General features: G+C 42.5%; 1 protein-coding gene across 11 annotated transcripts in view; it reads left to right on the plus strand.

The window, feature by feature from the left end:
- The window catches only part of magi1b (membrane associated guanylate kinase, WW and PDZ domain containing 1b), a 136,577-nt gene that overhangs the window by 78,210 nt on the left and 44,770 nt on the right, over nucleotides 1-13,597 (plus strand). For all 11 annotated transcript variants that reach the window (XM_086291672.1, XM_086291674.1, XM_086291675.1 and 8 more), the window contains exons 3-10: nucleotides 1,409-1,528; nucleotides 3,208-3,450; nucleotides 6,307-6,532; nucleotides 7,387-7,469; nucleotides 8,053-8,088; nucleotides 11,249-11,306; nucleotides 12,210-12,343; nucleotides 13,436-13,555. In XM_086291672.1, the coding sequence (XP_086147798.1) occupies nucleotides 1,409-1,528; nucleotides 3,208-3,450; nucleotides 6,307-6,532; nucleotides 7,387-7,469; nucleotides 8,053-8,088; nucleotides 11,249-11,306; nucleotides 12,210-12,343; nucleotides 13,436-13,555 (1,020 nt within the window). The remainder of the gene's footprint in view (nucleotides 1-1,408; nucleotides 1,529-3,207; nucleotides 3,451-6,306; nucleotides 6,533-7,386; nucleotides 7,470-8,052; nucleotides 8,089-11,248; nucleotides 11,307-12,209; nucleotides 12,344-13,435; nucleotides 13,556-13,597) is intronic.

A 13,597-nucleotide genomic window follows, 5' to 3' on the forward strand; every position in this document is an offset into this window, starting at 1 on the left:
TCTGCTTTTTTTTCTCCCTTTTTTTTTTTTTTAACACCCCCTTTGAAACACTGGTCACAATTCTTCCTATTTAGTTTTCTAAGAGCAGCACCGTCTAAATGAAGTCGAATCAATGGCCGCTTTTGTATGCGAAGCGAACTGACAGTCGGCTGGACACTCCGGCTTGTCTGAGCACTCTTTACGGTTGACATTCGGCAAAAAGAAATTCTGCCTGGGAACGTGCAAAGAGCGACTGGTATCCGATTGACTTTAAATCAATTTCCTCTTGGTGCGCAAGCGATTAGATGTTTGCGGGCGCTACTTGCGAATTCTGGTAATGCACAAGAAGATTATCCCTGTCTGTGTCCTTCATACAATGGCATATAACCGTGATAGAATAGGCGATATACTGTAATAGATGATTGAGTTGATGCACGTCAAGAATATTTGTATAAGAGATTCATTATCTTCAGACGTGGAAACTCTCTGTGTGCATTGTACGCTTGCTCGAGTTAGGATGTGCGCATCTGTGATTTATCACCAGTGTCACCGAACGTGGCTGCAGTGGGAGCCTCTCCCCGTATTCTCACACATCTATTTTTACCAGCTTATTGCTTAGCAGCCCACTGGAGACAAAATGATTGCAAGATAAGACAGATCGGGAGATGGAAGAAAGGGGTTTCAAGGGAAGAAGGCAAAGCAGGGAAAGCCCTCTGCTGTCACTAAATAGAAGAAAAAGATATTTTGCCATGGGCACTGGATGCTTTTATTTGTGCCAGAATAATTCGATTTTTGGAGTAGGATAAAATCAATTAGGTAGAGAGTGAGATAACGCTAAAGAGAACTTCAGAGCGGCGCGTACAATAGCGTGGAAATCGCATTAGTCAGGCAAACATTGAATGGTTAAATAGAAACACAGCGTTTCATGTGTAAAGCTGTTTACCGCTGGTGCCACACCGGCCAACTGTCTGCAGCCATTAAAGGCAAGTGCTAGAATTTCACAGGCTGCATGGCAATTCAGAAACAGACACACACACTCCCATTCCACCCCGGCACATATGGCAGGCTCTCACTGAGGTGCCACTACAATACTTCACACCCCACCCGAGAAATAACATCATAGCAGACAATTGATAATCATTCTTTTAGGCTCTGCTGTTTGCAACTCGCTCTGCACCAATTGCGATGGAGGCTTCTAATGCATGTGGATATATATGCACAACTTAAACGAGAGGATATAGGAACAGAAAGATTAGCATTATGGGGAGGAAGGTGGAACGAGTGTGTGTGGGAAATCCCAAAGGGTTCACATGGCAGTTCATTTGACATCATAGCACTCAGATTCCCAAGGTGATGAAATGTCACATAATGAAATGGGGGAAAAAAAGAAGTCGTCTAACTTTACGTTTCTCTCTGTTTTTCTGTCTAGGTACTACCCGTGCCCCACGTGAAGGAGAAGTTCCTGGCGTGGACTACGAATTCCTCTCAGTAGAGCAATTCCTGGAATTGGAGAAAAGTGGGACCCTCTTGGAGATAGGAACATATGATGGTAAATTAGAAAGGTTGCTGTAGTTGTTGGACCTTGCCAACTATAAAAGAAAAAAAACCCCACCGTCCTGCAGACACCTGGACAGGTGAATCTTAGAAGTAGAACCAGCAGATCGAGCCTCCCATCTCTACCAACAACAATATAACACAAACAGGGTTTAAATCACTTTAAAACCTGCTGCTTGTATTGTATTAGAAGACTCGTTTTGTAGTTTGTTGGAGCTTTTGCTATTTTTCTGAATAAGAGACACAGTGTAAAGGTTGAAATTAACTGAATAACATTTAGATACCGTACTGAGCTAACAGTTTCCTGGAAGAGATACAAAGGCACAGGCGTATACTTCTACACAGAACATTTGTTCAACACAGACCCATTTTATAAAATCTCAGACAGCTTTTACTCTTATTCTGAGCGAGTTTTTAAACTTTATTTATTTCCACACAAAGATACGCCCATAATGAAACTTGCAGAGAGCACAAAAGCCTCCGTGTCTTTACTAAGCAGAGGGCACACACAGAGCTCTGCAACATGACAAGTTAACCGTCATGTAGTTTGCTTTTCCCATCATATCTATTACATAATGTTTTGAAATGCCTGTCAAACTCAGACAGGTCTGAAGTGTGTGAGAGTAAAGTCTGAAGCTTGGTTAGGATCTAAAATGTGGTTCGAGACTGCGTATAATAACTGACAACTGAAACTACAGTATGTAAACATCAGTCCACCTTCTTCAGTCTGTGCATGGTGTAAACCTGGGTGTTTTGCTCTTACAGAAAAGTAGAAACATTATCCTCTTGGATAATTCCATCATGTTTGACTGCAGGTTTTTCGCTGTTATTATATCTTCACCTCTGATAATGTAAAGTTCAAACTATGAATCATCTGTAACTATCGGCTTCTAGAATTTAATTATTTTATCCTTTAGGTCTGTGAGCACGGTTGATTAATTGTACTCAAGCCAATGCAAAATAATTAGACTAGCTCAGTATAGCTTACTTATATTTTGGAGCAAACACCATTCGCTCATTAAGACTGTGGCTTTAGATGCTGGTCTGCAGATGGTACAGTCTCTTTACCTCTGCCTGGTTACTCTTTGGATGAGCATGAGTGATTTTCTGTGTGTTTGAATTTGAATTTTTCAGTTAAACCAAAATGTTGCACTGGCACTGAAGAAATGGAGAGGATTTTTTATGGAGGAAAGCAGGTGCTGTGCATGTGTCAGAGTATCTGTTATCTGAGAAACTGGTGTTTAAGGTTGACTTAGAAAATATCAGCCTAATTAAGCTATAGCAGTAAAAAGTGATTTGAGAAATAAAGGAACTGTTTAGTTATAAAACAAAAAAGGGAGGGGGGGGGGTGCTGCTTGTGAAACTTTTTTGAGATTAAACACAAAAAAAGAACAAAAGCAGTTTTGCTTTGGAGATTAGCATTCTCCCACAGACAAACTCAACTTCACAATTTGCATACAAAGACTGTGACTAAACCCCCTTCAACACACACACACACACACACACACACACACACACACACACACACACACACACACACACACACACACACACACACACACTTCACTCACACACAAAAGGCCCTTCGACCCCTCCTCTTATGCCCTCCCACTACTCTTTTCTGTGTCTTTCTGATCCCCGCCCATCTTCCCTTCTGCCTCCTTCATCACCTAGGTAACTATTATGGGACACCCAAGCCACCAGTGCAGCCCCCCAGTGGGAAAGTGATTAGCAGTAGTGGTAACAGCGGTGATGCCCCACTGCCAGACGGGCTCAGGAGTAGCCTGCCGGGCTCACAGCACTCCACTCCCCGACGCTCCAAGTCCTACAATGACATGCACAATGCTGGATTAGTGCCTGGAGAGCAGCAGCAGGAGGACGACGAGGACCTCCATGACATGAACAGCAGCTTTACAGGTACGTGCGGAGGAAGGAGAGGAAATCGGATGGGCGGAGAGTCTCTTATAAGTTTAGATTGACACTCGAGTAACACTGAGCATTGTATCTCTATGATTTTGTGCATTGAAGAAGCACTCTGCTGTTTGCTTTTAGTGAAGAGTACAACAGCACGTGTATAAATGACCATGTATGGCTCTGTCAGGACGCTGCCATGTTGAAGAAAATAACCCTCTGCTATAACAAATGCATAATAAGAGCCACGGTTTAAACCATCTGCAAAGGTACATTTACTCAAGTCAGATTAGCAAAACATGAGGGAGACTGAAGTGAATAACTCTAAATGAATAACAACTATAGTTGGTTAAAATTTTAAACTGATGAGACGAGAATATCCCATTATTGAGTCATGAAGGGAACACTGACAGAGCACTGTTTTTGCGTGTACACTGAGTACATTAATACTTGATTGCTTGCAGATAACCCTCCTTTACATAAATTGGTGTTAGACTTCAGATAAGTGATCTGACAAAATAAGATCTTTTAAAGCATCTCAAATGATTTCCTGTTCATTTTTATTTCATTTTAACTCCATAAAAATTATTAATCTGAAAAGTGTTTCCTGGAGGAACTGATAATTGATTTCTATCCAATACAGTATTGAATACTATATGAGTGGAGCCAGAAAAGCAAATACTAAATAAAATAATGTGAATACCAAACCAAAGCACAGTTGATTTGCCCGCACTAACGCCTTGGTAGCTGTGTACACAAGCTGTGGCACCACACAGTGCACTCATCTTCTCTGGCCAGCTCAGCACAGATGTGTGTGTCCTTCTCTCAAGTAGGGTGTGAGCTTGGCACCTGAAATCAAAAAGCAAATGGTCACTCAAGATGCGTGTAAGCCATGTTTTGAAGCCAGGTGTTAAGAGCAGCATTTTTGTCTCACATTCATTTGAATACAACTTTGGACAGAAGATAAAAGAATGGACCCAGAAGGCTGGCAGCAGACCCAAAGCTAAATTAAATTTGCCTTCTTTTCACAGAGAAGACCCAAAGTGATACATCACATCTGACACTTATAAATGCTTATCTGCATTTTCAAAGAGATCTTTCCTCTTTCTCACACTTTGCCTGTAACCACCTAGCATCTGTGGTTGTTTTTAACTCCTCCTTGTTTCACGGGACTCATCGCTCCTTCAGCTGATTTGGACACCAAAGCAAACAGACCCTGCAGATCAGCCTGAGAATCACTTTCTTTCACTTTTAATTTTTGGGAGAGGAGAAGCGGGGGAGAAAAATCATTTGAGAGGTGATGGATAAAGTGGGAGGCGAATGGAAGTGGAGAGAAGGTAGCAGGAAATTAAATAGAAAGAGGAGGTGACTGAGAAAGAGGGCAAGTCTAAAAAAGCAACGACTGAAAAGGGAGAAAGAAACAAGCAGGGGAGGTTTTTATACTGTGAAAAAGGATAAGCTCAGAAAAGAAGTAGGAGAAAGCACAAAAGAAGTGGAGAGAGAAAGAGCCCTTTGCTGTGGAGAGGGGCTGCAGAATACAAGAACTTCTTTGATTGGTGAGTAAGTGGTCTCTGGCTCTGACTACATCTGCTGCCTGCGTATCTGCATCCACACATGTAAAATAGTGCCATCTGGCTGCGAGCATTAGACACCTGAGCAGATTCCATATGTGAAATTGATTTTGGGGGGATAATAGTCCATTAAATTAAGTTTAAGTTGGTAAAATGACAGCAGTGCTGCTTGTTTGACATTAAAGAAATGAACTGGAGTAATTTTTGGGATTTCCTTGTTAGTCGGTGAGTAGGAAATTTAAGGAGTTTCCGCCTTAAAGCTGTGGCTGACATGTGTTTTTCAAATGTGGCACCAGAAGTTGTTTAACTCTCTGTGATTGTGTGACAAGTGCCACTCGAGTGTGAGTGTGGAAATGAACCGGCAGGAAGCAAGGTGCTAGCACTTTCAAGGCGTGAACTGCCCACTCAGCATTCTTTACTGAAGGAGGAAAGAAACAAGCCCAAAGTACTTCTGTCTTTAGGAAGTTATTGGGCTAAATGGAAACATGCTATAGCAACATAACTGATTTCATTCAATAAGTAGATGCAAAAACTCACTGACATGAGGCTTTCTTGTCATCTAGTTGTGGATTTTTACAGCCTCATGAAACTTTTTTCAAATATTTTAGTCTTTAAATTATTCAGACTGCTCAGGCAGGTGATATTTTTATTCCTGTGGAAATTTAAAACATTACAGAAATACACTAAATGACTGGAATTCTTCCAAACTCCCATTCAAATGATGTTTCAATAATTCTTAATGTATTAGGAAATGTATGTTTTTTTCTATTACCGCACAGACTTTAAGGTTACATAATAGGCTGTATCTTGTGACGATACTTAAAAAAACGGTGTAATCAACAGGAGCACTTGTTTGTTTGAAGACAGTTGTTAATAAATTTTTCTTTAGTTGATCTCGTGATGCGTTCCATTTGCCTCGGCCATCTTCCAGAGCAAATGGAATTTCCTAATTGAGTGCATCCTAGTAAAGTGCGGTCAGTGCTCTGTGTGTGGCTCATTCAGCGAGTCACAGATGCACAACAGTAGTGCAGCAGATTGCAAGTTTTACAGTTTCACTCATGTTTACGTGCACTGCTGCCATGTTGGATTGCTGAGTTGGGTTTGGTGGGAGCTTTCCGGTTGACAACTGGTAGCTTGGAAATCCCAGCTTGAAATGGAGCGCACCATTGTCCCAAGGTTAACTCATTGTTTTCACAGCTACTTGTTGCTCCTTGAAAGTGTTACTGGCGTCCTTTAGTTGACAGATTTTTGACACCAGGCTGTGTGTGTTCTGGGTTTTTTGTCCCTCCAGGAGACTCTAGTGAATTAGACGAGATTCATCACTCGGTGCGCCCTTTCGCCCCCCGCCAGAGTGACCTGTCCTACGCTGGGACAACCCCCTCACCACCGGCCATCACGGAGAGCACACAGCAGACACACACTCACCTGAGCCATCCTCCCCCAGAGGATCCGCTGGGACCTCTGCCCGACAACTGGGAGATGGCCTATACCGAGAACGGAGAGGTCTATTTTATAGAGTAAGTACCAAAGGTCGGATTCCAGTAGTGCTTACTCTTAAATCAGATATTATCAGTGTTCACTGTCAATGTGGCTGAATGAAGCTTCCTTTCATTTTGATTAAACTCTGTTTAAAATGGGACATGACTTTATCTAACGTGACACATTTTCTCATGGCTGACTCTCTTTCTGTATTAACCATCGTCTGCACCGTCTAAACCAGATCCAGGTTTCATCTTAATGTGACAGACGTGTGTCGCTGTGGAGAGTACTCGAAGGCTTTAGGAAGCATGAAAGTTTAAAGAATGCAGCGTACATTACCGGCGGCTACATGAAGCATAATTCAGGATACCAAAGAGTTCCTCCTGCATCGCTCCTACAGCCATGAACCTTTAACCAATTTAAAGTCTGCAAGAAATTTATTACAGATTACCTGGTCATCTATGATGCCTTACTCCTTGTTGTTGTTACTTGTCAAACAGATTCTAATAGATTTGAAATTCCTTAATATGAGGCATAAAACTTTAAATATCCACTGTAACTTACTTGCGTTTATATTGTTCTTTTTTTAGGATCCTTCCAGCTGTGTTATTCTTCTCTACACCCATTAAAATGAACAATCATAATGTTCTTTTTTTACTATTATTAACATGGTAAAAGCATTCCAATTTGCTCAGATTTAAATGTTTCCTGTTTATTCTCAGCAATATTGACCAGACTTTCAGGGCTTTCAGTTAATGATCAAGTGCCGTGTGTCACTTTTTCCTTTTTTATAAATCATTCATTCCACCTGTTTCAGGGTCAAATTTCCGACGTCTATTAGCTACCCTCTAATAATTTGTCTTGTCTGGCCTGTCTTGTGTGTTCTGCTTAGCCACAATACAAGGACGACCTCCTGGATAGACCCTCGGTGCCTGGACAAACCTCAGAAACCCCTGGAAGAATCTGAAGATGATGGTACGTGTCTGTCTGTCAATGTTTGTGCAAAATCTTCTGTAAGCTAAAGGAGGTGATATTTTTTCATTTGTTTTGTTCCGTTGTTTAGAGCATGTTTTTCTACACCGCACCCAAAAACTCAGACTCTCATAACACATCTGAGAGGTTCACCCTTTTAGTCTTTAGGTGTCAGTATTGGGTCACAGAAAATGGTGTGCAGTCCACTGGCTGGTGCCACCTTTGCTCTTCTTCCAGCTGTTTCTTGGAGCAACAAGACCTACAACTTCCATTAATTGCCTTCCCCAATTTTGTAGTCTATTGTTACAGTATACAGAAAAAGAAAAGGTCACAAGCTCAACTCCATTATGATGTCAAACCACATTCAGAGATCCAGTCTTTAGTGCCGCCTGATTTTAGTAAACATGGTTTTTCAGAGGTTGTTGCTCTGGTTTTGGTTAAATCTTGCCACCCAGTGTCCAGATGTTGTTATTACAGCCGCCTAACTCACAGATGTTTGTCTTTCTGCTTCAATCCACCCCCCCCTGCCTTTGCCTTCCCAACAACAATCCTGTGGCGCTGCTGTGCCGTCCACTCAACTGAGTAGAAGGGGTACATACAGAGGAGCTGGATAATGACCTAGGTAGGAACTTCTCTCATCTTTTTGACATGTATCAGTTAGGTTACTGTGACTTTAATCATTCAGAAATGACACATCATGACATTTGTCTGCCCTTCCATTAGTACGTGGGATTTTTAAATGTGCGTTTGTATGCGGCCTTGAACATAATTGTCATCAAACCCCCATGCCACCAGCCATGCACCCACTACACAGCCTTACAAAACACTCCCACATCAGAAGGCCATCATATCAGACATAAGAGGCAAAAAGCTGATCCAGAGAAGATTGTTGTAATGATGGTTTCCTAATGTGCCTGTCTGAGCCAGACAGCTACAGGTCTTTTTGTTCTGATGCCCATCAGCACACTAACTAGCCTCTCAGACAGAGCGGTGAGGCCACCTGTGCAGGATAAATGGTGTCTGGAGATGATGCCCCGCACTGTTATGCACCTGTAATGAATTATTCCATTAGGGGAAATATATCAGAATAATGATTGACATGTTTGGACTTCACTTGGGGGTACACGGTGCAATACAAGGGGGGAAAAATATAAACGCCCACATCTAATACTGTGATGAAAATCTGTATGAATGTAGGATGTTTTCATCACCGTCATTACTGCTTTAGTAAATATATTCTATATTAGCACTGTTTAAAATGGTTAAATGTAATATGAAAGGGTTCAACTACAGAGAAACGGCTTCGATTTAGTCTCTCCAGCTCTTTTTTTCCCGAGCAGCAGAAGGTGTTTCCAGCAAAAAGCAATAAAAGCAGGAAAAAGAGAGCACACCAGATCCAAACAGGTTGATGAGATGCTGCCAAGGAAAACGGAGAATCTATCACGCTTTTATTTCTTTATTTTTAAACCCACTCCAATTGCTAAGCATCAACAGCGCTTAAATCTTCAGGTCAGACAACCCCCCCCAACCCTGTCCACAAGACATCCTCAACTGGATGAACATGCTCAATAATTATCGATCGGCGCCCTCCGATGCAGGTGGGCACAGAAACCGCAATTAAATCCTGCCCCTGAAGGAGACGAGCAGATGAAAGCCTTTTTATGAACGCCGGCACGCATGCCCAAATTCTCACGTACACCCACGTGCGCGAGAAGTGCCTCTCTGTGGCAGACTCTTCCTCCGGAGAAATCAATCACAGCTCTATATCAACAGAATGAGATGCGAACAGTTAAACGCGTAACTCATCACGCTCGTCTCCCCCTCGAAATCACAATATGTTCTAGAAAGTGGGAAGAGGGACACGGGGTGAGAGCAAAACACGGCTTAATGAGCGACGACTTTCCCTTTGTCTTTGCTGTTGTCATCTGTGTTTGCAAACACAGCGAAACCAGGCTTTCAGTAGGTTTGCAGCACAGAACGTCCTCTCTGTGCGCTTACACACACACACACACAGGTGGTCCTCCCGGACTGGAACTAGTGCAGTGTGAAATAACGTGGGTGATTAAAATTTGTGCGTGACGCCAGGCGGGACCGCATTCCATTTAACGTTCCAGTTCAAAACATCTAAATGATAATTTACCATGCTCGCCTTGCACGTTCACCCTCGCGACATCTCTTTCCCGTAACCTTGCATTTCTTCTTTGCCGCTTGTGCTTTTAGATGCACTTCAGCAGGTGTAGAAAAAGACGGAACCCACAGAAGCCCGAGCCGCTTACACGCACGGAGCTGTTGGCTCTGGTTTCACTTACAAATGATAAATTAATATGTAGACCGCGGCGGCGTGTTTCTGTGTGTCTGCATCTGCAGCTGATTCCACTCCAGCCGAGGTCCTCCTTATTAAAAAGCAGAGGGAAGCTCTCCAAGTTGGATGATTGTAATTACCATCTACTTGCACGCAGGGCAGAGCAGAAATTGGCTGGGGGTAATTCAAATTTTATTTGTCACATACACAGTCATACACAGTACGATATGCAGTGAAATGCTTACACAACTGCTCGTGACCTAAAGGAAAAAAAAAAGGCTATGAATAAGATAGGAAATAAATATGAAAATTAAAAAGGGTAAATTTAACTAGGAAGGAATAAAATAAAATGAAACAACTGTACAACAAAATACACAATACACAAATACACAGTATAGAAATATATAAGAATGTATGAAGAAATATAAATATATATACAATAATAATAATTATAATGGTAATATGTAGAACTTATTCGTCACAGGAGAGGATTACCGGACAATCTCTGTTTGTAGCCAATTAGAAGCGTCTGACATTATCTGTGTGGAGAATGGCCAGTAATCAATGCTGCTGTAATCAGGCGGGAGAAGTGAATCAGATGGCTCAACCACTGGATGATTGCACATTGGCATCATATTCATGTCTTTCTATGGTCATCTTTTAAGTTTCACCTTTTCACGTGTTTTAGCGTTCGCACACGTGTCCTTACATCAGTGTGAACAGTGTCCCTTTCAGTTCTACTCAAGCAGGTTTTAATTCTGCCCACAAAGAGACGAATGTGAAGTCAAATCTGCAACAATCTCTACCAGACACTTAGCGATCCATGTGAAAACTAAAGAGCCTTTGTTTAGCCAAGGACAGGTACTTTTCGACCATACCTTTCCAGCGCACTGATTAGAGACGTGTGTTTCTGTGTGATATTCTGTAGAATGTTGTTTTTCTTCTGTATGAGGGGAAAGAAAAGAAGAGAAGTCGTTCATTCAGAAACCAACCAATCATCTCACAGAATTTAGCTTCAATGTATTTTGCACAAAGGTTTCTAAGCCTGGAATTTTCCACCTGCTTCCTGTCATTTATAACTTTAGCTGCCTCTTCTTCATTGCCGTTTTTTCCCTGTATTTCTTCCCACTTCCCGTGCTCCTGTCCACTTCCTTCTCACGATTTCCTTCTCATGTGCCTTTCATCTCTCTACCCCCCTCCCCGCATTCATACATCCACCTGTGCCGATGGGGGTCTTGCTCTGTTCTTATCTGATGGGTGGAAATGTCAGCATTGTGAGGGGGACAGAGGTGAGAACAGCCAGACAGCCTGTGAAGCTGTTGAGCTGCTCTGGCCTCGGAGACTGACTGACGGGCCGATTACAATGGCGTGGCAAAAGGTCTTTCCTGGCTTTGCCACAAATGGCTCAATACACGGCTTCCTGCAAGTCAAGATTTACTTACTTCCTTTGTCTCATTATCTTTTTTTTTTTTCTTTACAGAACTTCCTCCAGGATGGGAGAAAATAGATGATCCAGTGTATGGAGTCTACTATGTTGAGTAAGTGCACAGGCTGACGCCGCAGAAAAATCTAGAAATAGCTCCCAGCTTCTTCTTCGTGTGCATAAATAGAAGTACATCCACACATTTCTTTTTTTCTTTTCTTTCAAGCAACAAAAACTCTTAACCTCACTGCTAATGGAAGACATCACAGCCAGATTCTTGCTTCAGCTATTTCAGTCCTTTTGTGTCCTGGAAAATGTAGGCCATTGTTTGTGTCACTAACATTCGGAAATAAATGAACAAAAATATGCAGCGAGCGTGTTTGTGCGAGCACATATGTGCGTATCTCATATTGTGTGAAGCCCCTGGGCCTCAGCATTAATACAAATATGTTTTATGTTGGGTTTTTTTAGTTTTTCTTTTTTTTTTATGTTGTTCAAAGCAGCACCTGTGGGCCCAAGGCTGTGGCATCCCCCCCCCCCTCTTTGTTTCTGCAATATTTTTTCTAATATACATTATTCACAGTTTCCTTCATTTGCTGTATAATTTGGCACTTTCAGGTTCCATTTTTCAGTGCTAGTTAGGTTAGTAGGAAACCTCCCAGGCTGTAATGTGAAAGATGTTTGTGGTTTCAGCGAAATTAAGCCATCAGCACAAAAGGATTTATTTGATGTGATTTGTAGGCACGGCTGTGTCATGTGCATCTCAAAGAGAGGTTTCTGTGTAAGCGTGGGTGTGTGTGCATTGTGCCACCATGTATTAATCAAAGCTTATCGCCATGTTTCTCCACTCCCCACCCCAATCCCCTCGCCCTTTGTTGACCCTCTCCCGCTCTGCTGTTACCTTATCCTCTTCTCCGTGTCCCTGCTGTGCTCTACTCTCCTGCTGATCTTTACCCCCCCTTACATCTTGTTCTGTATTCTTATGTTCTTTTCATCCACTCCGTCCACCGTCCCAAAGTCATATCAACAGGAAGACCCAGTATGAAAATCCGGTGCTAGAGGCTAAGAAGCGCAGGCAGCTGGAACAGCAGCAGCCTCAGCAGCCTCAGCCCCAGAGCCAGCAGCCACCTGAAGGTGAGCGCTACATCCGAGGTTCGTTCACAAGCCCCCACCAGGGGCGTCATTTTCTTTCTTTCTTATTCATGTGTATAAATGAGTTGCCTGCATGCTCTGCGTGTCTGTCTGTGTGAGTATGAGCGAGTGTGACTTTATCTGCCAATGCCTATTACTGCTACGGTTTTATTTTTGCTGCCAGCTCCTGCCTTATGATTTGCTAAGTGCCCTCCCATAAAGGCATAACTATTATTTGCGGCTGCACCACGCAGCCTTTTTGAAGTTAATTTCAGTTTTCTGTGCTACCTTTTGATTCTTGTTTGCTTTGGACGAAGGTAAGTTTGGCTCCCACCTGCCTGCTTAAGAGCTGGAGTGGAGACCCTTAATTTTGTGTTACTTAATAAAATGCTGCCAGTTGTAACGCTAATAAGAACTCTTCCCAAACACTTCTTCTGAGACAGCTGCCCAAAACCAAGCAACGGGTAGCTCAGTGATGCTCTTGTCCTCCTTTCTTTGCATATTCACAGGACACCCTACAGTGAAATTAATTGCAAATGCAGGTCAACTCAAGAGGGAATTCTCCTATTGCACTCCACATTCTGCTCATTCAGCATAAAACATTAGATTCACCTGCTGATTTTTTTTTTCCCCCCAATTGAAGGTTGAATCTCTCTGTAAAAGATAAAAAAAAAACAAAAAAAACAATCAGTTTTTCAAACACGTGTTTACTTCATCTATCTGTTATGAATATTATGACAAACTGCAGGCTAGCAAGGTGATTAATCAAAGGTGGTAGGCAGTCAAGAAAAAGGGAATCAGTTGTTTCTGGTTTCCCACACCACCAGTTTTATTGAGAAGAGAGATGCGAAACCATATTAATGCTTGTGTTCATACTGAGCTCAGTAGTGAAACATGAATCTGTAGTGGGTAGAAGGCTTCACATCAATCTTTCATCCACTGTAATTAACACGCTGCACAGTAGTTCTGTCGGCTTCATCGGAGCTGCATTTGCTTTGTTGCAAGCACACAGCACAGCAGGACGTGTTGTCTTAGCCTCAGTTTCGTTCAAGTAGGACAACTTTGCACCTGTCTAGACTCCATCTCGAGAACATGTGCCTCTCGCTGTTGCAGAATGGATCGAAGACTCGACGATGGCAGGGGCTCCGTTGGCTAGCTATGCTGCCAACCACCAGGAGACCTACAGGGACCCTCAGACAGGGCCCGCAGTGCCCAACGCGATGGGACAAAAACGTAAGTTGTCATCCTCAGAGAGCTAAAGCCTGCAACCAAGCG

Source organism: Aulonocara sp. 'chitande type north' Nkhata Bay, linkage group LG5, assembly GCF_057382095.1.
Source record: "Aulonocara sp. 'chitande type north' Nkhata Bay isolate Kocher_YH1m ecotype deep benthic linkage group LG5, A_spYH_male_GT1.1, whole genome shotgun sequence".
Classification (NCBI taxonomy): Eukaryota; Metazoa; Chordata; class Actinopteri; order Cichliformes; family Cichlidae; genus Aulonocara; species Aulonocara sp. 'chitande type north' Nkhata Bay.